The 22,980-nt window shown below is 38.5% G+C and overlaps 2 protein-coding genes across 2 annotated transcripts in view; one reads left to right on the top strand and one right to left on the bottom strand.

Moving 5' to 3' along the window:
* Positions 1-14,701, bottom strand: part of DNAH12 (dynein axonemal heavy chain 12) — a 57,739-nt gene extending 43,038 nt beyond the window's left edge. Inside the window, exons 1-17 of the mRNA XM_088532053.1 lie at positions 14,532-14,701; positions 14,051-14,141; positions 13,719-13,745; positions 12,598-12,787; positions 11,484-11,559; positions 10,552-10,710; positions 9,690-9,885; positions 8,402-8,590; positions 7,288-7,438; positions 7,093-7,184; positions 6,623-6,801; positions 5,676-5,811; positions 4,900-5,025; positions 3,183-3,317; positions 2,012-2,205; positions 862-1,105; positions 147-332 (exon numbers count right to left, since the gene is read on the bottom strand). Of these exons, the coding sequence (XP_088388179.1) occupies positions 147-332; positions 862-1,105; positions 2,012-2,205; positions 3,183-3,317; positions 4,900-5,025; positions 5,676-5,811; positions 6,623-6,801; positions 7,093-7,184; positions 7,288-7,438; positions 8,402-8,590; positions 9,690-9,885; positions 10,552-10,710; positions 11,484-11,559; positions 12,598-12,787; positions 13,719-13,745; positions 14,051-14,141; positions 14,532-14,701 (2,541 nt within the window). The remainder of the gene's footprint in view (positions 1-146; positions 333-861; positions 1,106-2,011; positions 2,206-3,182; positions 3,318-4,899; positions 5,026-5,675; positions 5,812-6,622; positions 6,802-7,092; positions 7,185-7,287; positions 7,439-8,401; positions 8,591-9,689; positions 9,886-10,551; positions 10,711-11,483; positions 11,560-12,597; positions 12,788-13,718; positions 13,746-14,050; positions 14,142-14,531) is intronic.
* A 2,772-nt stretch (positions 14,702-17,473) lies between these two features.
* PDE12 (phosphodiesterase 12) lies at positions 17,474-21,223 on the top strand. The gene is made up of 3 exons (XM_010217021.2): positions 17,474-18,682; positions 19,808-19,886; positions 20,723-21,223. The coding sequence occupies exons 1-3, from the start codon at positions 17,474-17,476 to the stop codon at positions 21,163-21,165; spliced, it is 1,731 nt and encodes a 576-aa protein (XP_010215323.2). The 3' UTR covers positions 21,166-21,223.
* The last annotated feature ends 1,757 nt before the right edge of the window (positions 21,224-22,980 follow it).

Raw genomic sequence — 22,980 nt, forward strand, 5'->3', positions numbered from 1 at the left:
CATTGCCATCATCTAATGGAACGAAGTCCCATCAGATCTCTTGCTGCATAAGGGCAAAGACAGGGAAAAAAAAAACACTAATAAATCATAAAAGTCATCATTAAAAGATCTGACATATGTTTTAACTATTGGCTCTTCATGCTTACCTTACTTGCACCTACACTTATGACTTCAAACTGCTCCAAATAAGGTGTGAGATTCTGCTTTAAAACTTTTCTCAGAGTAGTTCCAGAGTCTGGTGTTAAGTCATATCCTACTATATCTGACATCTGCTGCCAGTGACGAGTTCGTATGCCAGGGTTACAAAAGACAGTCACAACAGGAATATTCTCCTAATTGAGGAAAACCAAATGTAAAGTTTAGTCATATCAGTACAAAAGTTTTGTATGTGATAAAAACTGTGAAGTGCATCCATAATTTTCATCTTATTGGATATGTACTTAATCTCCTGTAGTAACTGATGACAAAATAATCTTTCAGAAAAACATAAATCCATTCACGTATTGAATTTCTAAGTAATTGCAGTACATTTTTGAAGAAGAAATACTAAACTGTGAAGCAGTGACTCGGCAGAAAAGTGGTCAGTGAGGTGGATTGAAACTGGCTGAAGTGCCAAGCTCAGAGGATTGCAATCCATAGCATAAAGTCCAGCTGGAGGCCTGTCACTAGTGATCTACCCAGGGGTCCACACGGGAGGGACATCTAATTAGAATTAGCTAACTAGAAAACACAAGGAGATGTTTCCTGCCACAATACTGCCCATCCATTTAGATCACACCCCAAGACCTACCCAGACCTATCCAGACCGAATACCAAATTCAACCAATATTATTAACATCTGCCACCCTAACCATTTTCTACCTTAAAGTCTTTAATCTGCTCCAAAACTGAAGAACACATTGCCAAAATTGGATTTGCCTTTTTTTCTTCTTCTATCTTCTCTTCTATTACTTTTCTACGTTGTGCTATTTTGTCCCTTTCTTGCTTAATTTTCTTCTGCTTTTGCTGAAAGACTTTTGACATTTTGTATATCTCTCGAAAAAAGTCATCAATCTCTGCCTCCATGCTTTCCCCATTCAGTTCCAAAAAGTCTCCATCCATCCACCTGAGAAAAAAGAACTGTTAGAAAACAGAACAACAAATACAGTGCAAAAGTATTTGACACTTTATTTGCAACACAAAGATTTAGATAAATTTAATAATGATATAAATGACAAAAAAAAAATCTTTTCTTCCACGTAATATCACGCGACATAAAATTCTATTATGTAACTAAAAATGCTTTCATCTGGCCCTTGTATGTTTCTGTATAATGCTCTCAAGTGCTATACGCTCTATGCTCTCAAGTGCTATACGCTCTGAAATCAAACAGCTGAGTGGACACAAAACCACAAAAGTTAAGCTTTGCACAAAAGTCAAAGTACGCCATCAAAACAGCTTTTCAGATTTTCAAGAAAATCCACACTGCTGAGTCACTCCCAATTTGCTAACTTCTGAAGAGTACATGCATTGGTAAAAAATCTCACTTAATGTAGACTCAGACATATTACAGCTTCTGTGGTAAAATCTGGCCTCTAGAAAACAACATAATCATTTGAGCACATCTACCACATAAGCTGGACATTCATTGCATTAAATCATTTAATCATTAAAAATTTTTCATCGGATATAGATTGTAGTCTTGGTAATTAAAGTTATTGCGCTTTTTGCACACAAAACGTCAAATACCTACCAGACTTCTTCATCTCATGATTCTTATCATATTCATGGGCTTTACTGAATAATACAGTTACATGGGTAGAATGAATGACACCATTTATGCAGCTACATTCCTTTGCATTATATTAAAAAAAAAGGCTTAACTAGGAAAAAAAGACAACCCCAATATATAAATTATATTTCTGTTATATTCGGATTGCTAATAACTACTAATGTTTAGAAGGAAACAAGCCACCTTCTATAACTGACATAAACCTAGTACGAGTATTGTGTTTTATCCTCTTCAAATTACCTTTTTTCTGTTCGCTGCCATTTCAGTATAAGACCAAAAAGTTTCTGATACGGTTCAATCTCAACTTTCACGCTGTCGAGGAGTGGGAAGTCGGTCAGTTTCCATTTGAAGAGAATCTCTTCTTTATTAATAAACGTGACTGTTTCATCAGCCTCTTGTATGCGCTTCTGTAGTCCTCTTAGGTCAGTCACATACTGAAATCAAATAATTTTAGCCTTGAGAGATAAATAAGCTATGTTCTGAACAGCTTTCAAAATATCAAAACATAATAAATGGTTGGATTTTTAAATTTCTAGATAATGATTTTAAAAATAGGATGCATCTTAACAAAAAATTATTGTGAAACAAAATTTTTTCTACAGACATTATTGCTGCAGAAAATAAAATTGTTTCTACGCTTACAATTGCTTCTACTTCTACTTCAATAGTACAAAATCATTCTCATGATACTTAAGCCTTAAAATTCCACTGTTCCAAGAGGCAGACATAGGCATTTTTACACATATTATTTATCATTATGCCGAATGGGATTCCTAATCCTAGGATTGTGATTTTATGCTTTGAAAAGGTTTTGTTTAAATAATAATGGTGATATCCTGACACTTAAATGAAAGGCATGTTGTAGAGCTTATAAAAGATATTTAGAAAGTTGCAGAGTTTTAGAGCCATTGGCCAAGTCTTCATTACTATAAAAAAGAACTTCTGAGGTTCATATGAAATCAAAATTTCTAACAACTGCTCTTTTTAACCTGTTATTATTTCCTTCAATACCTCACATGCCCAAAATCAGATGATGAAATTTTGATCCTACTGAAGTTGTTGATAAGAATCCTGTTCATTTCATTCGAGTCAGAACTTCACATAATATGCTTTATATAAACCAGAGATTTTTTTTTTAAGAAAGAAAAACCTCTTTATATATTTTAAGTATTTTAGCCCCTACTGGAACTCAGCAAATTATTGGCTAATTTATTGCCAATTTAGTTTAGACGAAAAAAAAAAAAAAAAGGATCATTTTGCGAGTTTTATCATTGCAGCAATAAGATGATAAACTTTCTACTTCACATTTGCTAACAGAATTGACTATTTTTAATTTTAAATACCTTCAATGAACCTGTGTATTAAATATATAAAACTTTTGTACCCATTTTATACTACATGTTAATCAGACCTGTTGCATGCAATCCAGTTGTGAGTATTCTTCTAATTCTGCCATACAACGCACCAGTCTGCCAATTTCCACGACCAGCTTCTCACTTTTTTGTGTTAGTTCAGATTCCCTTTGAATCCTAGACTGTTCAATCAGCTACAAAACAATTAATTTGTGTTGGGGTTAAAAACAACCAAAAGACTCTAAGTCCTTTCAGTGCTTGCATACCTAGTACGATTTAAATCAAATAATCTGAGAATAAACAAACAAAAGAAAAACAATATAGAGAAATGGTTATCCCTGCAGTAACTCAAGTTCTCTGTGGAAGGGCTATCCATGTGTCCCATGTGGCTGTGTGCAGCTGCGGCATGGAATCCTTTACTCGGTGGCACAGCTGGGACTGCCTGTCCATCTCCTTCAGCAACCCAACAAAAGATGGGAAAGCTCCAACCAGTATGGCCCAAGGTGTCAATGCTGACATCACGTTTGTACCAAAAAACAAATTCTCATCTTTAAATTTACTATCATATTGCCACAGAAGGAGACCTCTACAACAGTTGAGGGCCAGTCCCATTTCATATGTATCTTGTGCTACAAAGGCAGAAACCGTAGAACACAACCCCTCTCAGACATATGATCTGCACTTTCAAGGCTAGACAAAGAGGGACACCTACTGCAATGCAAAAGTGGTGATGCTGACAGACAGAACTTCTCCAAAGGAGGGACCAGTCCTTTCCTACAGCACTAAAATAAGAATGAACTCATATCTGACAGCATAAAGATGAAAGATGCTGAATCACAAAGAATGCAAAAATATTCCCATACTCTAATTCTAGCACTAAGCACGCTGCAAGATCTAGTCAACTAGAGAGATACACACTTCTGAAAGATTATTGTCAGACACACTCTACACCGACCTACCTACAAAGACAGATACATTATAAAGTAGAAACACATTCAATACCCTTGAACATATTTATTGATAAATGCTTAAAATTTAGTGGAAGAGAAATCCTAAATTCTGATATTTGAAAGATATTGACATTTTTATTTTTTAAGTAAATCTTTTTTAAGATATTTCTTTAACATTTTTAGAAGCCAATATTTAATCCAAGAATAAATTCTATTCCAGATTTTTACTATTCTTTAGAGCAATAAAGAATCAAGGGAACACTAAAGCTTCTGATTCACTCCATCATAGTCAGGGAGAAAGAATGCAAGATGAACAAGTGGCAGAAAAGGAACTAACATAAAGTCACACAGAGAAAATTAATTGTTGTATACTTTCTATTAATGATTGTTGTCTAAGAAATTCAATTCCCACTCGATTTAGGGATAGAACAAAATATCATTTTAACTAAATGACTTTCTGCTCAGAGGACTAACCCCTGCAAGGAAATGGCAGATGTATTTTCAGTACTAGCTAATGACACTAAAGGGAATATGTACCTTTCTATGAATTACGTAGTACGAACCACAAACAAATTAAGGTAGCAACACTTCCTGAAGGATTTCAGTTACTGTGACTATTTCCAGTATTTTTAAATCCTTCTACAAATGTACTAGCCCACCATTAATACAAAAACCTGGAAATATGCTTTTAAGCGCTTCTAAATTAATAGGCCTTCATGTTGCATGGTTACATAGGTACATTTCGCTGCTGCAAAGATCAATAGCTTAATTCAAGTCAAAACTCTAACAAGTCAGAATGTATCATGGACAAAGAAAACATCCTTACATCATCATGTTCATCAAAAACTTCATTAATCTTCTTTGGCCACAGAATAACTGCTGCATTCAGTTCAAGATCTTCAGGAGCAAAGAGAAATACATCTAAGAAGTAATTAATTCGCTGATAGCACTCCTATAAGAGAAATTTCGCAGAAGTTTATATATATCATACATTTGTTTAAGATGCAGGGTAGGACAAAACTATCTACAAAGACAAAATTGAGGAGTAATTTTTAATCACAGGAGGTTGGCTGCAACAGTAAAAACCTTAATATATTAATAAAATCTTTGGGCACTGAAAGAGGTCGCAATAGTTGATGACTGCTTTTACACATAAACTCCACTTCATATTTGAATGTTACATTTTTAAAATTCTTTTGTTTTTGTTGTTTTTATTTCCCTTTTATTTTTCAGTCACCAAAGTATCTACATAAACATCACTAGGCCGAGCATCTTATCATCTGCTATACTATAAAAAGCCATGCAACATGCCATATTCTGTACATCTTCTAACAACATGCAGAACACATGGGAGCACAGAATAATAAACGCAGCTTGTCTATCAAGGAAAGGCATCTGCAAAGCAGTAGCAGGATTTCGCAATTCTGTTTGAAATAGCTATTAAAGTAGTTTATTCATAGGCACGGCATGAACAGACAAATGGTGCCTACACTCCCAAATGAAATATGAATTTGTAGAGGCCAGCATGTTTGGTTAAAAAAAAAAAAAAAAAAAAAAAAAAAAAAAAAAACACACCCATAAGTGAAAGGAATAGTCAATTACCTTGATCCTTAACAACAGTTCCGGAATACCTTTCATTTTGGCCTTCTTTATGTAAGCTATTGTTTCCATCATTTCTTCTGTAGTCTCAGGAACTTTCAATGCACGTTCTTTAATTGCTTCAAATTCCCTGCATATCCTATGAATTTATTTTTGCATAAAATATATCAAAATGTTAAGGTCTCGTATTCACCATCTTCCAGTTCTGCTTTCATGGAATTAAAGCTCAAATTATATTTTTAAGTATCACCATTGTACAGCTCTATGAATTTATGAAATTAAATTGGGAATCTGAACAAGAAAAGTCTAGTGGAATATTGCTCATTATCCTACAATAATAACACAAAATTCAAATCAGTTAATTCTTTTGAAAAAAAAGTTTTCATTAGTTTTAATAAGTACTAAATCTTAAGCACAGTCTCAGAGCCATAATCAGCACACAAATAAACACATCCCTAGCAAGTATCTTGCTATTTTGATGATACAGACTCACTATAAAACTGGACTGTAACTCATAAATTCTACCCTAACAATTCAGTATCATTTAATGATTTAATCTGTATCTGCTAATTATTCTTTAAAATTCATTAGTGTTATTAGGTGTCATGATCTATGGAAACTTAGGAGAAAAATATCATATAAATATCAAGTTTGTCATTCCTTGGACCAGGAGTACTGCATTTCATGCTTAAAATGCCAGAATGGCAATGAAGACCCTTAAACTTTGAGATCCCCCAGTATCCAAGTCCCGTAATAATATTGCTCCCCTCCTAGTTTTTGAGTCAGGAATGCAGAGAAAATGTTATCAGCTTATACAACTTGAATGATATCTTCATTTAGCCAAAAGAGTTTGCTAAACAGAAGTATGATATTTTTACATTTCCTCTACGTATTTCTACTATGCATTTAACATGTACAGAAAGCTTGTACAGAAAGAAAAGTCTACTTACTTTTCATTCTCCTCTCTGTGATTTGCAACTATTCTTTCCATTAGAATTTTTGCAAAGCTCTTTGCCTTATCAGCCAAACCTTGCTTTAAATCATCACAGTCCAAATGGATCATAGGGAAAGTAGCCAGAGGTGGCAAACTCATTATTTCCTTAGAGAGGGTGAAGAACTCATCTATGAACTTTAAAAGGACATTAAAGATTTAACATTCCAGAGCTATCGTTTAACTATTTTGCTTAGTGAATAAGTATTACGCATCAAGGAAAATACATAATCACTTGTTCTATTTACCACATAAACTTTCAGGGAAAAAGTGTGTATCTATCTATGGTGTAGTTTTGCAGGTAGTTGATTTGATTTTTACCTTAAGGCTGAGGACCTATTTCCCCCAGTGCTTAGGGAAACCTGCTCCATTTTTATTATGCCCACTTCACAATAAATATAATACATAAAAGGTATAATTAAAACTTACAGCAGTATATTCATCAAAACTGTGCTCTTCTGCTTCAAATCTTTCTATCTGTGCACATGCAGTTCCATCTATAAGCCAGCCGTATCTTTCAACTACAATTGAATAATGGCATTGATGGCATAATGCAAACAAATAACCATAAGGTACTTCAGAAAAGTAACAGAGTGATTTAAAATACATCCTTCTACTACTTACCATATTTTTCAAAACAGTCTTTTGGACCTTCCAGGTTGTCCTTGATGTACTTTTTCAGTGCAGATGTGGCCCATGCTATAACATGATTAGGAAGTTCCGTGTCCAAGGTTGCAGTGCCTCCCGTTAGCCAAGAATGTACTGTTTGGATATTCTAATAGAAGTGCAAGTCATGATTATTTAATTTCAATAACAACAAAAAAGCAATGCAAGCATATATCTATTTTAAAAGTAAACCACGGCCAGGCTCAAAAGGAAACTGTATCACAGAAATTTGAGACCTTAATCAAGCCTAAGGCCAGATGCTTCATATGTAGTAGTGCAGCTTCAGCTACTTACTGATCCTAATAGTTAGTAAGAAACACAGAACAAAGTCGGCATTTAACTAAATGACCCTGGCTAACACAAAACTGAATTCTATCCTGTGTGCAAATAGACACAATTAAACCCAAAAAGCTTCCCTGAAAAATTCAGAACTGTCAAGGCCAGAGTCCAATTTACAGGGATACACCTAAAGCCCACAGAAGGCTGTCTTCCATGGAGTCAGACTGGTTCCTAAGACAGAAATCTTTACATTTTGCACAATTAGTTGTTGGGATTCAGGGCTTTTCTTTTTTTTTATAATGAAGAGAAAGATCAACTCTTACTTTCCTTGTTTTTCTTTGGGGACTTTAATCATTAATACAAACTTACTGCAAATTTTTTCTATTCTGTTCTTCTAAGAAGTCTATTCTGTCCTGGATAAATATTCGGTACAGCTTTAATTTGTAGTAATGAACAAGTAGAGAACTGTTTGTGAACAAAAACACAGCCTCATAACTTTGCAGATTAAAAGAGAAAATTTAGACAATCCGTAGCTGATTGTGCGAACTCATGAGCAAGGAATAACTAAATGAGTTTCAGAGTTGGAGATTCTGGGAACCCTTAAGAATCATGTTGTGAACTCTGAATTCTCAAGAGAAAAACAAAAAATCAAAAAATTCAAGTAGCATTCTGCTTCCCATTAGCATGGTAATCAGGGTCCTAAAACATTAGTATAATATTTTAAATCTTTAACTTAGTGCTTTAAAACACATTAAGCTAACACATATATATTTAAATGAAGATAAATACACACCTGAAGTGTTTGTCCTATCCGAGTCACTATAAAAAGAACTGCTTCCTCCAGGTCTTGGAAGCTTGGATAAAATTCAATTTTTTCATCGTCAAGAGTCAATTCCATCTTAAATATAGGCAGACAACTTCTGTCTTCAGGATCAAAAAGCTTCACAAAAGCTTCAACAGTTCTTTTCAGTAATTCTTTCAGCTAAAAACAGCATATAATACTTATTATCTGAAACCAGAAAAACCTTTCTTTATCTTTCCCTTCATTTAGTAATCGATTATTTCTATTCCTTTTAGCACTATTGGCCTTATTCAAGAATAACTGAACTAGTGCAAAAATTTCCAATAACTTCAGTGGGTATTAAATCCAGCCAATAAAGAACACAAACTAATAAATAAACAAAACTTCTGTAAAGTCCATGCACTTATTCTTGCTATAAAAATAAACCTATTATAAAAACATTCTGTAAGCATATATTTTTTGGCATATGGCAATAAATTGCTTAGAATATTATTCCAGTATTTTTCTATAAAGTCTCTAAAGCCTTGACTCAAAAACTGTCTTCTTGAATTGCTGTAAATATATATTCTCAATGACTACAATACTCATAAATAGAACAATGTAAAGAACTGATTATATTGGTTCACTGTTAATTACAGAAAAAGATTTTTTATTTTCAGTAAAATGAGAAATTTGAAAGAAAGTCTCAGCTTGAAATTAGCAATTTCATTTGCTTTTTTATTATTATTTACTATTATTTATTATTACAAAGCAAAACCATAGGAAATTATTAAAACAAAAAAAAAGTGAAAAACATTCTGAATAGCAGAAAAACAAAGTTATGTTTGCAAATTATGCTGAACTATAGCCACCTGCATACACATTGCTAGAGCAGGCCCTTAGGTTTATTTGCACTGCTATGTTTGCTTTCAGGGGAGAAGCAAGGTTGTGCTCATTTTGCTTACTAATATATGACATGTAATTGTGCTAAGAACAGTGATAAGAAAGGTCCTGAAAATACCAAAATATTTCCTTAAGCCATCTGAATGTACAGTTGATAAAATGGTAGACTATTTGTCTAAAAAATGCAAGGAAAACAAGCATCCAAAAAAACATAGTGTTTTAAATAAGGGAAGTTAAAATTAGTTCAAATATTGAATTACAGTATTATTGAATCATTTTATGGACAGTTAACAGTGATCAATTAAAAAGGTTCCATATCATATAAGGTGTTGACTAATGAAAGAATTGCCTAAAATTCATAATTAATTTTCCATAGGCAGGAAAGATTTATTTTTACCTGATTAGACATAAGTGTGGCCACACTGCTATAGAAAGAGTCAGCCTTATCCAGCTTAACACCATCAAATGCCTTCTTCTGAGTAAAGAGATTGATAACTCTGGGATACCATGTATTCAATACTTGCTCCTCTGATTTTGAGCAGCTTAAATTTACATTAGTCTTTAAAGATTCACAGTCAATTGGACCTTCTGATCTAGAAAAGATTATAGACAACCATATAAACCAAATTAAAACATAAATACAGTAAAGTATTACTAATGCTATACACATTCTCACAAACTCATTCTTCCCCAGGAGAAAAGCACAGTGGGAACCTAAGCATCACTTGCACAGTTTTAAAAGAGGAAAGAAGGAAAAAAAATAAAAAAGTAAAGTAAAAAACAATTATTGTCAAAAATGATGAGCAGAAAGACATAGAAAATAAATTTTCAAGATTGAAAATAAAATCTGGTAATTGATGAAAAATAGTAAGAAATTAGATCGTTAGGATTACCATAGGATTACCTGTGCACTGAAATTGTACCGGGAGGAGAGGGAAAACAAACAAAAAAACAGTCCAATCAGACTTTTATGGAGATTGTGACACTGAGATTACCTAATTATGAATAGATCTTAATAGAAGTAAATGCAGAACATGAACAAAAAGGGCTGATGATACCAGCAATTTAAGGGCAGAGACATAGCATAAAAAAACAAAAGTTAAAATAATTATTTCATAATACAAAGTTACTCACTCATAAAACACTGACACATTAAGCCATTTTATAACTAGTCTAAATAACAGACAGACAAACTCCTTTTATCACCAGCTTCAGAAATGCACACATATTTGTTAACAATTCACTACAACAGACTTTACCTGAAACTTGATACATCCACTATAAGTAAGTCAGAGAATGCTGTATAACCAATATCCAGTAAACTTTTTAGCATAGGGTGAACAATGTGCAAGTTAGAAAGGATTTGCTCTTTTGCTTGGATAAAGCTGTTATGCCACGGTCTAGAAAAGTCCAGGCCTCTGAGAAAATAAATAAGTATATACAAGCAATTGAAGAGTTCAAATAGGCTTTCAATGTAACATTTCGAAATATTCTCCAACACCAACACTTAAATAAGTAAATATAGCTATCCCCAGTATAATGTAGCGCATGCTACTAAGAAAATCTGTTCCACAACCAATGATTTTACAATCCAGGATTTCTTAAAATCACCTGCTCTTCCCAAAGGTCTATCAATGTAAACATTTCATTTCATCAGCAGCTAATAAGAAGCATCTATCATCAGTAGTTAGATGACAGACATTCTGATGCTTCAACAAATTGTGCAGCTCAGACAATTATGTTCTAACTGCCCCAATTCCTCTTCTATTTTAGTAGAGTGTAAAATTATTTTGCTTTCTTCCTTAAGGTTTCTTCCCACAGCATGAAGCCAGATGAGACCTTCACAGTGGGTGCAGCTTCAGAATGTTACACTACTGCATAATGCTGCTGTTTGACATCAACTGCCACCTCACACACACTGTAGTCTCTGAGCATTCAGGGTCAGGGCCATTTCCAGACATTAGTGCTAAACAGCAAACGCAACAATAAAAAAGAAGCACTGTCCATACTAAAACTTTGGGAAGCATTTAGATAAAGACATTCAAACAAAATATCCTTTGCAGAAAGAAAATAATTTCTGATTAATGCACTACAGCATAATATTATGCCGTAATATTGCCACAACGCAAAAAGAATGTCACATAACTGAACCTGTTTGCCTGAGAGCTATTTGCTAACTTAATCCACTCACAGAGGCGACACAGGCAAGGGTGCCTCCTCTTCATCTTCAAGCCCTTTCACATCTGGTTTAATGAGAACACTTCGCACTAGAAAAAATATTAAATATATGAACATTAAAAGATTGTTAAGCCCTGTACTTTCTCATTCTTTCTCCAGATAGGACCAAGAATACGGCATGATGGAAACACAACTACGTCATCCAAGTGTTCAAACTCAGATTTCTCCCAAAGTGACCCGAAATTGGAACTTTGGTGAATACCGATAATGAATCAGGCAGCTCACATCCAATCATTCTATCTTTTAATCATCATCATTTTAGCGAATCTAGTGTTTAAATAATTATTTAAGGCAATTTTGTTGAATATAAGTACAGTGGGATACCATTGATGACATTTCAAGTTAGTAACATTCTAAATCATATGATGTGTTTTTAATCTGTTTTAAAAAGATTAGCCATGCACAAAATTTGCGGCAGGACTGGCCTCATTTTTTTTCAGATACTTTGAAAGAAGTGGTACTAAAACATGGTTTAAAGGGAATACAGTTTCAAAATCACAATTTAGAATCAGAAGCGAGTTGAACACAGCTACATTTGCAGATTTTTTTTATTGGGAACTTCCTCATACATGCAAAACAGCATCAGCAAAGTTATGGATGAGCTCAAGGCAATACTAGATAAAAGGCTTGAAAACCTGATGTTTCCAAAGAACCAAAAAGAAAGGAACGAATGACTGGTATATAAAAAAGCAGGAAAAAAAAACACCAATACACCCTTGCATGCAATTACCTAAACATGTTTAAACATGTCTTAATGAATGTAAGGTCATGTGCAAGTAGTCTTTTTTCCATGAACTCTCCAGATGCCTTTGCGTGCCTGAACGTTGTCTTCAGATGATTAAGGAAACTTTTTCAGCAGCCAAAATAAGACTAGAGGGTTTTGCCTTAAATGTTTTTGAGAAATGAGTGGCTGAAGCCACTGATTTAAAAAGATCAGTTGCCTTTGGCCAAAATCATGCTTGGCTGAAAGTACAAGTTAGAATAAATAAATAAATAAATAGCTCATCATCTGTATATATTAGCATACTAGCCTAATTATGCAAAATTATGCAATTTGTAGCACTTACCCACACATCTCCTCATGCTCATCTCAAAATCCCTTACTACCTCTCCTATAAGTGTTTCAGTTAATAGTTGTCTGTCTTGGCCTTCCATGAGTGACTCTGGCACCAATGTGAGCACAGCCATCAGCCACTCCTGCTGAATGGGAACCACTGGGTTACTTCTCACACATTTCTTCATGAAGAGATAATTGGTCTGAAAAAACAATACTGTTACAAGTCTAATAACTGGCTACTTAAATACTGTTGCATCACATTTGACAATGAAAACTCTCCTTACTCATTGTTATTAATTACTGGTATGTGACAAAATCAAAGTTTCTAAGCATGCCAGTGACTAGCATACTGACAGCTGCTCTAAGGTTGGTGAAATGGTCTCTCTGTTTCACTGCTCAGATACTGTACTTATCAGTATAGCATTTTCGTTGTTTCTCTGCTAAGTTGTGAGACTGACCACAAAACAGTCCAAGGCTCACATTATTGTTCTTTGGATATAACACTCATATAGGAAAGTATAAGAACAAACAGCTTTTTAGACAAAATGCCAAAGAAATTGGGATTTATACTCGAATGATGAGTTTTTTATGAAGCAAAAGACAATCTGAACCTCTACAGTCTTCAAAATGATTTTTATCATGTTGGCTAGGAAATTGTAATTAAATTTCCCTCAGGCTATTTAATATAAATATTTCGATTTTGGTTCAAAGTAACTCTTAGAGATAAATTTTTATATATAAAAAAATGCATATAAATTCCACAACTTGCACATGTTCATTCCTTCTTCAAATTAGGTGAACCATACCAAAGATTGCTTTTTGTACTGGCTAAAATGTGATTAATGAGCTCAAATGCAAAACTTCTGAAGCTCATTAGAATATTTTCTAAGTACTGACCTTTAAGAAAGGTTTAGATCAAATCTTACATTATTGGCATACACATTTCTGTAACAGAAAATACTCCTAGTGAAACGTGACAGAAGATTCACAGCTTGGAAATGTTCCCTCCTCAAGACAGCTGCAAGAAGCTTTTCTTATTTAACCGCCACCAATTCCACAAAACAGACATAATTCTTATGAATAGAGAGATCATTCTGTATTTCATTTGAAAGAAGTAGAATTTAAACTCACTCTTTGTTTTTTTTGCTCACTGTTCATCTGCATAAAAAGAAACAAAAAAACTCCAATGTATGATCAATTTACCAAAATATACACATATATAATTTTGCTCTCTTAATTTAACAATGATAGTGCTATATAAAGACTTCATTCTGTCGACCTGTAGGTATCAATTTCAAAGGGTATATCCCCACATATAAACCTATTTATAAATTACTAGCGATTGACGTAAGTATCTTTAAGTATTAAGAGACAGGTATTTAGAGGCATAAGTGGCCCAATAACAAAGAGCAATATAGGTAATAGCTAAAACAACAACAACTCCTGGAGAGTTGTATACTCACAGTTGATGGTAGCTCTGGGATAGGAGGTACAGGATCTCTTTGACATTTTTCTTCCATGGACACCCGATAGAGTTTTAAAGCTCGATCAATTCTAGAGTAAAAATATAGTCACAATGGCTTAAAGTGATTAAAACTACAAATAAAACCTAAAACTACAAATAAAACATGCTAAAATATTTCTCCTATTTTTAATCTTTTATCTGAATGAAAAAGTTGCTCTATTTTTTATGATACCACAACAAACATTGCAATCTTAACCCACAAATTCCTGGCACTCTAAAAGAAAAGAACATCAGAGATTCTATCAAGTACTCTTCTATTATTCCTGATTTGAGATGGAAAACATTTAGCGCTAAGCAAGTGACTTCAAAACCCTCTAAACTAAACAGATACCCTTATAATTTCTCAGATATCAAAAGTGTAATATTTGTTTAATTTTAAATTTCAACATCACTTATTTCTTGGATAACATGAAACTCACAATAACTGATTAAGCTTCTTTTGCTGTTCTTTGACTCTTCGGTGTGTTAACAGTGTATTCCGTGATGGTGAAGAACTAGATGTGACTGTTGAAGGTAACACAATAGGAAGAAACAAAGTTCTCATAGTCTTTTTATTAGAAAGGGATGTTGCTCCATTTGAGTGCGCCATCTAAAACCGTAACAAAAACAAGGCATTAGAACACAACTAGTCCTGTCCCCAGAGCAGTTTACAAGATGCATGGGTCAAGATGAATTTAAATAAGCAGAAATATGAGATAACCTCAGGGATTTCCAAAATCCAGGTGCTAAAGGCTTGGTTTCAGCAAACATAAAAATCCTGTACGTGCCCCAAAAAAGGCACATATAAAGTCTAAAATGGACAGTAGAAAGGATAGCGTAGGTCTATTAAACTAAGATTCATATATTGTACAGGAATAAAGTTCTATTACAAATGTCTTCAAGTGCTTATACACGGAGGAAGAAGACACCAGCAAAGTAGCCTGTTAAACACACCCAGACTCCACCAGACAGGCATAACATTTCCTGCCAGGGCCCAAGAAAGCACTGCTGTTTCTATGGCTCCAGTGCAGGATCCAGGCTGCAAACAGGAAAGACGCAAACGGGAGCAAGGGAAGAGAGAATCGAGCCTTTGTTCAAAGAAAAAAATGCCTGTCCTGTCCAGAGTGATGGAATCTGGAACAGAGACAGACAGACAGATAAATTCTCCTTAAGTCTGCCTGAGTTCCTAACAATCTGCAGCAGACAGTGAGAGTGTTTTAGGTATTTATGTAAGGCACAGTCAGGTACAACACTTCAACTCGGTGGCCTCTTTGGAAGTGCTTAGCAGAGTCCCTGAGGCAGGCGGCTCTGCAATTATAAAACAGCTCTTGACACTGCTTTACCTTTTAACACTGTAGCAGCTCTGAGCTCCCCAGCTAATACACAAGTAGAGCATGTCAGGATGTGCATCTTCAAAAGCAAGATTAATATGAACTAATTAAAAAAAAAATAGACAGCCAAGAGTAATGAGGGAAGGGGGGTTTAAATGTCACTGAAAGGATGTGACAAAGTCCCATTTTGTAAACGCAAAGGGTTTCCAATGAAAGGGTAGGTGGTAATTCGGCAAACATGATTCCAGCCAGGCTGTGTACCAGGGGGATAGGTGGGGATTTTCCACTGCTATACTAGTTTTGGACCATTGGCCTGTCCATAGTTGGGCTTTGCAATAGGAGAAGGGAAACAAGCCTGTGCCTGAAGTAGGAGCCCAATGTTTGGACATGCAGTAGGAAAAAATGGTCACCGTGGTTAAAAATGCTTGGTAACCAAAGTTTGATAATCTGTACTTAAGAGAAATGGAAAAACCGCTGTTCAACTGGGCTCCAGGGCACTAAGGCTGTTTTTCTAGCAACTCAGTCTTACTCCCTCTTGAAAGTGATCAGTTACATTTTTGGATCCCAGAAGATACACGACAGCGTTCTCCAGGCAACATGATGCGCTGCCTCTGCAAACTCACAGTTGTACTGAACCATTCTTGCGGGGAAACAGAAAGGAAAATCTATGTCCTATATTAATCCTGTATGTCCTAGAAATGAATATTAAACTGGGGGGTAGAGGGAAGGGAAAGGAATACCGACAGAAATAAAGACTAGTTAAACAGAGCCAAGAAGCCGTGCCGTTTCCCCGGCAATTCCCCCTGCCCACTCGGGACGGGGGCCGCAGCCCCACGGTGCGTGGCAGCCGCCGCGGCGCGCGCCGCTCCCCTCACCTCTCCGGCGCCGCGGGCAGGAGCGCGGCCGAGGCGCCTCGCGACAACGTCGCGGTTGCCGCGGAGACGAGGGCGGGCGGGGCCTCGCCGCAGCCGTTTAACGGCCGCAGCCGGCGGTGACGCTCGCAGCCTCGGGACAGCCGCGACCGGCGCACAAAACCAGCTACTCCGCCAACGGCCGCAGCTTCACTCCCCATTGCGCTGAGGGCAGACCAAGCTCCGCCCGTGGAGCAGAGCCTGCCTAGACCCTACTGCTAACAAGGTTCACCTGACCACAATAAAAAAGACGTTTCAAGGCCTATTAACTCAATGGAAATGGTGTTTGTTGTGCAAATGCACAGTGGACTCATGGAAAAATCCTGGCTGAAATGTCGCAGCCTGACAGAGGCTTAAATATAGCCAAATCAAGCCATTAAATCCCTCTCCTCCAGTTTTCTGTCTGCACAAAGCACATAAAACCTTTTTGTTTCAGATCACAGCAAGGATAAAGTTGTCCCTAAGTTCCTCCACTTTAAAAACTGCAAATGGAAATTCTACAGACCTACCCTAGACCTGCCTCCATTCGATGAAGAGACTTAATGCCCTAATTTCAGGTCTGTGTGGGTGGAGACCTCTCACCACAGAGGCTGGAGCAGCGAAAGATGGAAGGAATTTCGTTGTTCGGAATCATTTGAGAAAGCACCAGGCACCTTCCCAACAGATGCTGCAATTTAGTGGCAGTTGTGTTTTACCACGCTCCAGGCACCTCATATTCTTGACATCCCCCGCTCACCTTGGTACCTTTGGTACAAACAGGGGGTTATGCAGACTTATCCAGAAGGAGTTTCACCCATCTGCACAACGCTTAGGAAAGGGGCGCTCCTTCTGGCAGCCGTTTGCCAACCCGAGGCGGCCTCCTTCCCGAGGATAATTTTGCCGCCAAAGCCACATGCGCCAAGGGGAGCGGCTAATCCCGCAGGGAGCGGCTGCTCCGGCAGGAAGGGGCCGGCACAAGGCAGCGGCAGCGCGGCCGGAGGCGGCTCCCCATAGGCGGCGCGCGCTGAGGAGCGGCGCCAGCGCCCGCCCCGCGCAGGCGCAGAGGGCAGCGCGACTGCGCTCGCGCTGCCGGCGCGAGGCGGGCCCGGCCGGCGGCCGCTTCCGGGAGCGCGCGCTGAGGTGGCGGCGGGAGGCGCGTTCATGTGGCGCGCGCTACGCGTCGTCCCCGCGCTCCGCGGCCCCGCGGCCGCTCCATCCTCTTCCTCCTGCTCCTCGCCCGCCGCCATGGAGCGGGCCGTGGTGCGGTGCGTGCCGTCCGAGGCCAAGCTGAGCCTGCAGTTCATGCTGCCCGACGGCAGCGCCAAGCACATGCAGCGCGACCAGGCGGAGCCGCTGGGCCGCGCGCTCGCGCGCATCGCCACCAACGCCGCCAAGGGCCGCGTCAAGAAGAACAAGAAGGGGCGGGCGGAGAGCGAGGCGGAGGAGGCGGCAGCGCTGCCCGCCGTGCGCCTCTTCTCGCGCGACGGGCAGGAGGTGGGCGCGGAGGTGCCCAACGCGGCGGCGTGGCAGGAGGGCGCCGTGCTGCACATCGGCGAGGCGCGCTACCGCGTGGAGCGCAACCCGCCTGCGCTCACCGAGCTGCGCCTGCCGCGCTCGCTGCTCGCCGGCTTCCCCGTGTGCCCCAAGGTGAGCGCCGAGTTCGCGGCACCGCAGCACTGCCTCTTCCGCTGGTTCCGCGAACAGCGCCCGCCGGGTTGCGGCTGGGTGGAGGAAGAGGCGGCGGCCGGGCGCGTCTTCACGCCGGGCAATGCTCTGGTGGGGCTGCGGCTCAAGCTGCGCTGCACGCCCGGCGACGCGGAGCGGCGCTACGGGCTGCCTCACGAGGTGGAGAGCAGCGGCCCCGTGGAGGCCGGGCCCGGCGCCTGCACCTTCGACACGCGGCACCTCTACACGGGCCGCACGTGCGGCGCCGGCTGCCTCCGCGCCGTCTCCTACAACATCCTGGCGGACACGTACGCGCAGACCGAGTTCTCGCGCACCGTGCTCTACCCGTACTGCGCGCCCTACGCCCTCGAGCTCGACTACCGCCAGAACCTGCTCAAGAAGGAGCTGGCGGGCTACAGCGCTGACCTCGTGTGCCTGCAGGAGGTGGACAAGGCTGTTTTCGCCGACAGCCTGGCCCCAGCACTGGACGCTTTTGGCCTCGAGGGGCTCTTCAAGATCAAGGAGAAGCAGCATGAGGGCCTGGCCACCTTCTTCCGCCGGGACAAGTTCAGCCTCCTCAGCCGTCACGACATCGCCTTCAGCGAGGCCCTGCTCACTGACCCTGTGCATGCGGCACTGCGGGACAAGCTGGCCGCGTATCCTGCAGTGCAGGAGAAGGTGCTGCAGAGATCGTCCGTGCTGCAGGTACTGCTTTGAGGTGCGCTCCCTCCCTCCTGTACCACACACTCTCTCCAATCCGTAGCTGGTAGCTAACTCCTGGATAAGCTACGAAGGACGAGTGTCTGACTGCAGGGAGGTAACTGCAAACACTTTAGAGCAGAGACAGGAGTCCCCAGTGTTGCCTTCTCAGGGGGGCGCTGTAAGCAAATAGGACAGAAGAGCCACTGGGGGACAAGAAAGAACAAAATGCCAACAGTGAGGCTTTTCCCCACTTATTCTGTGGAATGACATTTAAAATTTGGAGATTTTAACAAAAGTAAGAAAGTAATTTTCTTCATTTTGAGATAAAGTCAGACAGGCGAGTTGAGTGCTGGCTTATGGTAGTCATATGTCTTACAGTTCATCAAACTTCTTCCTTGTTCACTGCTTAGTCTCTCCTGTTTTTCAGAATACATATTTGATAAAACTTAATTCTGGCACTTTTAAATGAGATTAACTTTAGTTTGCTTCAATAATGCCACTCTAAAAAGTGACAGTAGGGAAAGAAAGAAAGAAAGATGGACAAATTTGCAAACTCAGTGAGGCCAGCACAACTGCTTGCAGAGCTGAGCTTGTGTAAGTACCTGAGAGATCCAGTCCTGTGTCAGGAATTTCAGAGAGCCTGGCTGCAGTAGCATTTCTTGTTCATGGACAGAGTAAGAATAACAAGCTTGATTGAGGTAGAGTTCAACATTTAAGCTTAACTTCACAACTGTGTGATTCTCCAGTTTGCATAGAAACAGAAATATGGCTCCAGGTAGAAGAAGATAAAATGGAAATCATTAAGAATGGCAAAGCATTAGCAGCATTTTATGAAAGAATAAAGCAAAGGAAAATAATTTGCGTAACAGGCGATAAAGTAGGTGAAAGAGCACTTGTCAAATACCTGGATGTGGTAGTAGTAATATTGATAATATATTGGCTGATACTGACTTCATGTGGAGGAGAAATGGGTTAATCTTCTGAGCTGTATTGTTAATTAATTAGCTACAAGCCTTGGATTCTTTGGACTGGATTACTACAAATGCACAAGCTAATAATACTTGTTTTTTTAATATAATAATATATGTAATCTCCTTCAAGATTTATGATTTTTTTTTCTTTATATAGGTTTCAGTTTTTCAGTCTGCAGCTGATCCTTCCAGGAAGATTTGTGTAGCTAATACTCATCTATACTGGCATCCAAAAGGTAAGTGTGTCACAGTGCTGTGTGTAGGATAACTGGGTCCTGGAGGATTTCTTCATTCTGCTGCAGCCAGAAAATGTTAGTGTCTAAGGGAGACAAGGTCACATTCTTTCTTGCTTCATCTTTGAATATATTTCTCCCTTTCCTTTCCCTGCTATAATCTGTGGATATTACAGCTTTCTCTTGCATTTCTTATCTTGATGGGTCAACTCAAGCCACTATAATTTTTTCCCCTCCTTTCTAGGAATTAGTAGAATATAGCTGAAAGCAAAGCAGTCGTCCTGCATGCAATCCACCCAAAGTGGAGACCATAAAATAAAACTTTATTTGCAGATGCTCATGGTTGAGGCATCCTCATTTATCTGAAGGAGCTATACTGGGCATACTGCCCCAAGGAGAACCAAATTGTGCTACAGAAGGTTTTGGAAGAAACTTTCCTTCTCTGAATTGATTTTCTCTTAGCTTCACCCCTTCCAAGAATACTTACTAGCATGGTTGTCAAGGAGTGAGTGGTATTTGGCAAATTGACTTTACACTTTGGGTTGACTGGTGGCCTCACTAACATTGGAAAGTGCCCTTAGCCTTAAATCATGTAGCTTTTTGATCTTAATATTGAAGGAGTGTGAACATTCACAGTTCAGCATGCATAGGTTTGATTAAAAGCGTAGTCTGCTTGTGTAAAATTGTGATAGTCACCCACTTTAAATGCTTCTTTATGAAAACTAAAAGGTAAACAGATGAGTATTTCCGAGATATAGTAGGATATATGCTTAAAAGAGCAGTTTTGAAAAATCTAGTGCTACTACACAATGTTCGAAGTAATGTTTTTGTATTTTTAGGTGGGAACATCCGTCTCATCCAAATTGCTATAGCCTTGTCTCACATCAAGCACGTAGCATGTGATTTGTATCCTAGCATCCCAATCATCTTCTGTGGGGATTTTAACAGTACACCATCGTCTGGGACTTACAGCTTTATTAGCAGTGGCAGCATTGCTGAAGATCACGAAGACTGGGTCTCTAACGGGGAAGAAGAAAGGTGCAACATGCCCTTAAGTCATCCTTTCAAACTGTTAAGTGCCTGTGGAGAACCTGCTTATACAAATTATGTTGGCGGATTTCATGGATGTCTGGACTACATTTTCATTGACAAAAACGCTCTTGAGGTTGAACAGGTCATTCCATTGCCAAGTCACGAAGAAGTAACAACCCATGAGGCTTTGCCAAGTGTTTCACATCCCTCTGATCATATAGCACTAATATGTGACTTAAAATGGAAATAAATCAGCAGTTGTGTAGTGCTTTTGAGTTTTCAAACAAGAAGAAACTTTACTGTTGGGGAACTGAAGTTGCACCCTGCTTTACATGTTACTAAAGAGGAGAATTAGAATCATGACTGAAAAGTTCCTGTGCTTAGTGGTTCTGCTGCCTATTATCTGACTATTTGAATATTAGCATGACAACTCTTCCTCTTTATTTTCTATTAGCATATAAAAACCAGGAAATATATTTAAAAGACAGAGTTTTGAACACTGCAATCTCATACCTTTTTATAATTTTTTTTTAAGGATTAAGAATACTTTTGTTAAAAAGGATACATGAATCCACTTTGATTTAAGACTATACAAGCTGAACCCTGCTCAATTTGGAACCAAATGCAAAATTGAAAGACAAATCTTAAAGTTCAGGCCTACAACGAGTCTTGTTCACTTATCATTACTTTACCTAGAATTTTAGTAAGTGGCATGATCAACCTACTTCTACTTAGCACTTTTGGAAAAGATGTTCTTTAATTATCAGTGAATAGATAGGTTCAACAAAATCAGAGGCCTTAATTTCAAGAATATATGGTATTTAGAAATATCTTTCTTGCCCATTTAATATACCCAAGAGTAATTTTAGCATTGGTTAAAACTTGATTTCAAATACAAACTGCATTTACTTCAAGCGTCTATTGCTGCTGTTTTCTAGCCATTTCCACTATAAGACATCCAAAAGCTTGGGACAGCTTTCTAACTTTAGACAGCAGGCAGGTTTATAACAATTTATAATTATGCCCTCTCCCTACTTTAAACAGATTATTAATGTGATGTCTTAGCTATCTACCTAAATTAATAAGAAATAAGTGACTGGGAAACCTTTATCAAGTTGTTATATTTTGTTCCTCTATGGTGTACAAAAACGGCCTGATCTCTTCTTCTGTATTTATTCCTCCTAAAAAATGTCTAGTGTTTTCTCTTTTATAGGAGATATGGGGAAAGGTCTATTATCCATACTTTCTCTCAATAGAGGAAAGGGGTATGAATCAGTAACAGGCTTCTTTTCCTATATCATTAGTCCCTATGAAACTAATACGGTGTTCGAAAGCCAAGTTATGCCTCTTTGACCTAATAAATTTCCACTTTCAATTCTCTGTCGCTGTTATTAGCTGATATCTTTTATGGCAAAACAAGCCCTATATTACTAGTGCAAAAACCAAGTTGAAGTCCCTGTTGAAGCACACTGCCACACAGGATGAAATGTAGAAAGCTGGGTAATTGGACTCGAAATATTTTAGATAAATGCGTAACCAGGTATTATTCTTCTCAAAGTCTAATGAAGCAGTATAATTAAACTTAAAATAAAAAGTAATCTTCAGCCTACACCTGAGGATTTGAACTTTGCAAGCACATCGTATCTTTAAAGGTAGAAAAAGATAAACAAGATCTGTTCAAGAAAGAACAACATTTGCAAGTACTGACTCTTTGGAAATATACTACAGTATATTATAGATGGGTCAGACACTTTATGTAATTTGCTGGCGTTATTGGGGGGAAGCAACAAAAATTTATTGAGTAATCCCACCTTGTTGTCTAGGAAGAGAAATGTCTCAGTCTTTTAGAATAAAACTGCAACTATGTTTTGTGCTCAGTCTCCCCTAAACCAGCTGCTTAAGAATAACCATGCCTTGAAGAGCTGTTCTGCTGTTGGCACAAAAGTGATTTTTTTTTTTTCTCCTTTTTAACCCTTGGACAAAGATGACTTATTTTGTCCTTAGGTTGTTGGTTGTAAAATTAGTTTTATCCCTTGCTTGTAAGACAACTAGTGCTAGGCCAAAC

Source organism: Tinamus guttatus, unplaced genomic scaffold (assembly GCF_059628265.1).
Source record: "Tinamus guttatus ecotype Peru unplaced genomic scaffold, ASM5962826v1 Tinamus_guttatus_pri_ptg000451l, whole genome shotgun sequence".
In the NCBI taxonomy this organism is placed as follows: domain Eukaryota; kingdom Metazoa; phylum Chordata; class Aves; order Tinamiformes; family Tinamidae; genus Tinamus; species Tinamus guttatus.

Coding starts and splice junctions, on each gene's coding strand:
- PDE12 (XM_010217021.2), top strand. CDS start 17,474: ATGTGGCGCGCGCTACGCGTCGTCCCCGCGCTCCGCGGCCCCGCGGCC. Junction 18,683..19,807: donor AGAGATCGTCCGTGCTGCAG/GTACTGCTTTGA, acceptor TTCTTTATATAG/GTTTCAGTTTTTCAGTCTGC. Junction 19,887..20,722: donor TCTATACTGGCATCCAAAAG/GTAAGTGTGTCA, acceptor TTGTATTTTTAG/GTGGGAACATCCGTCTCATC.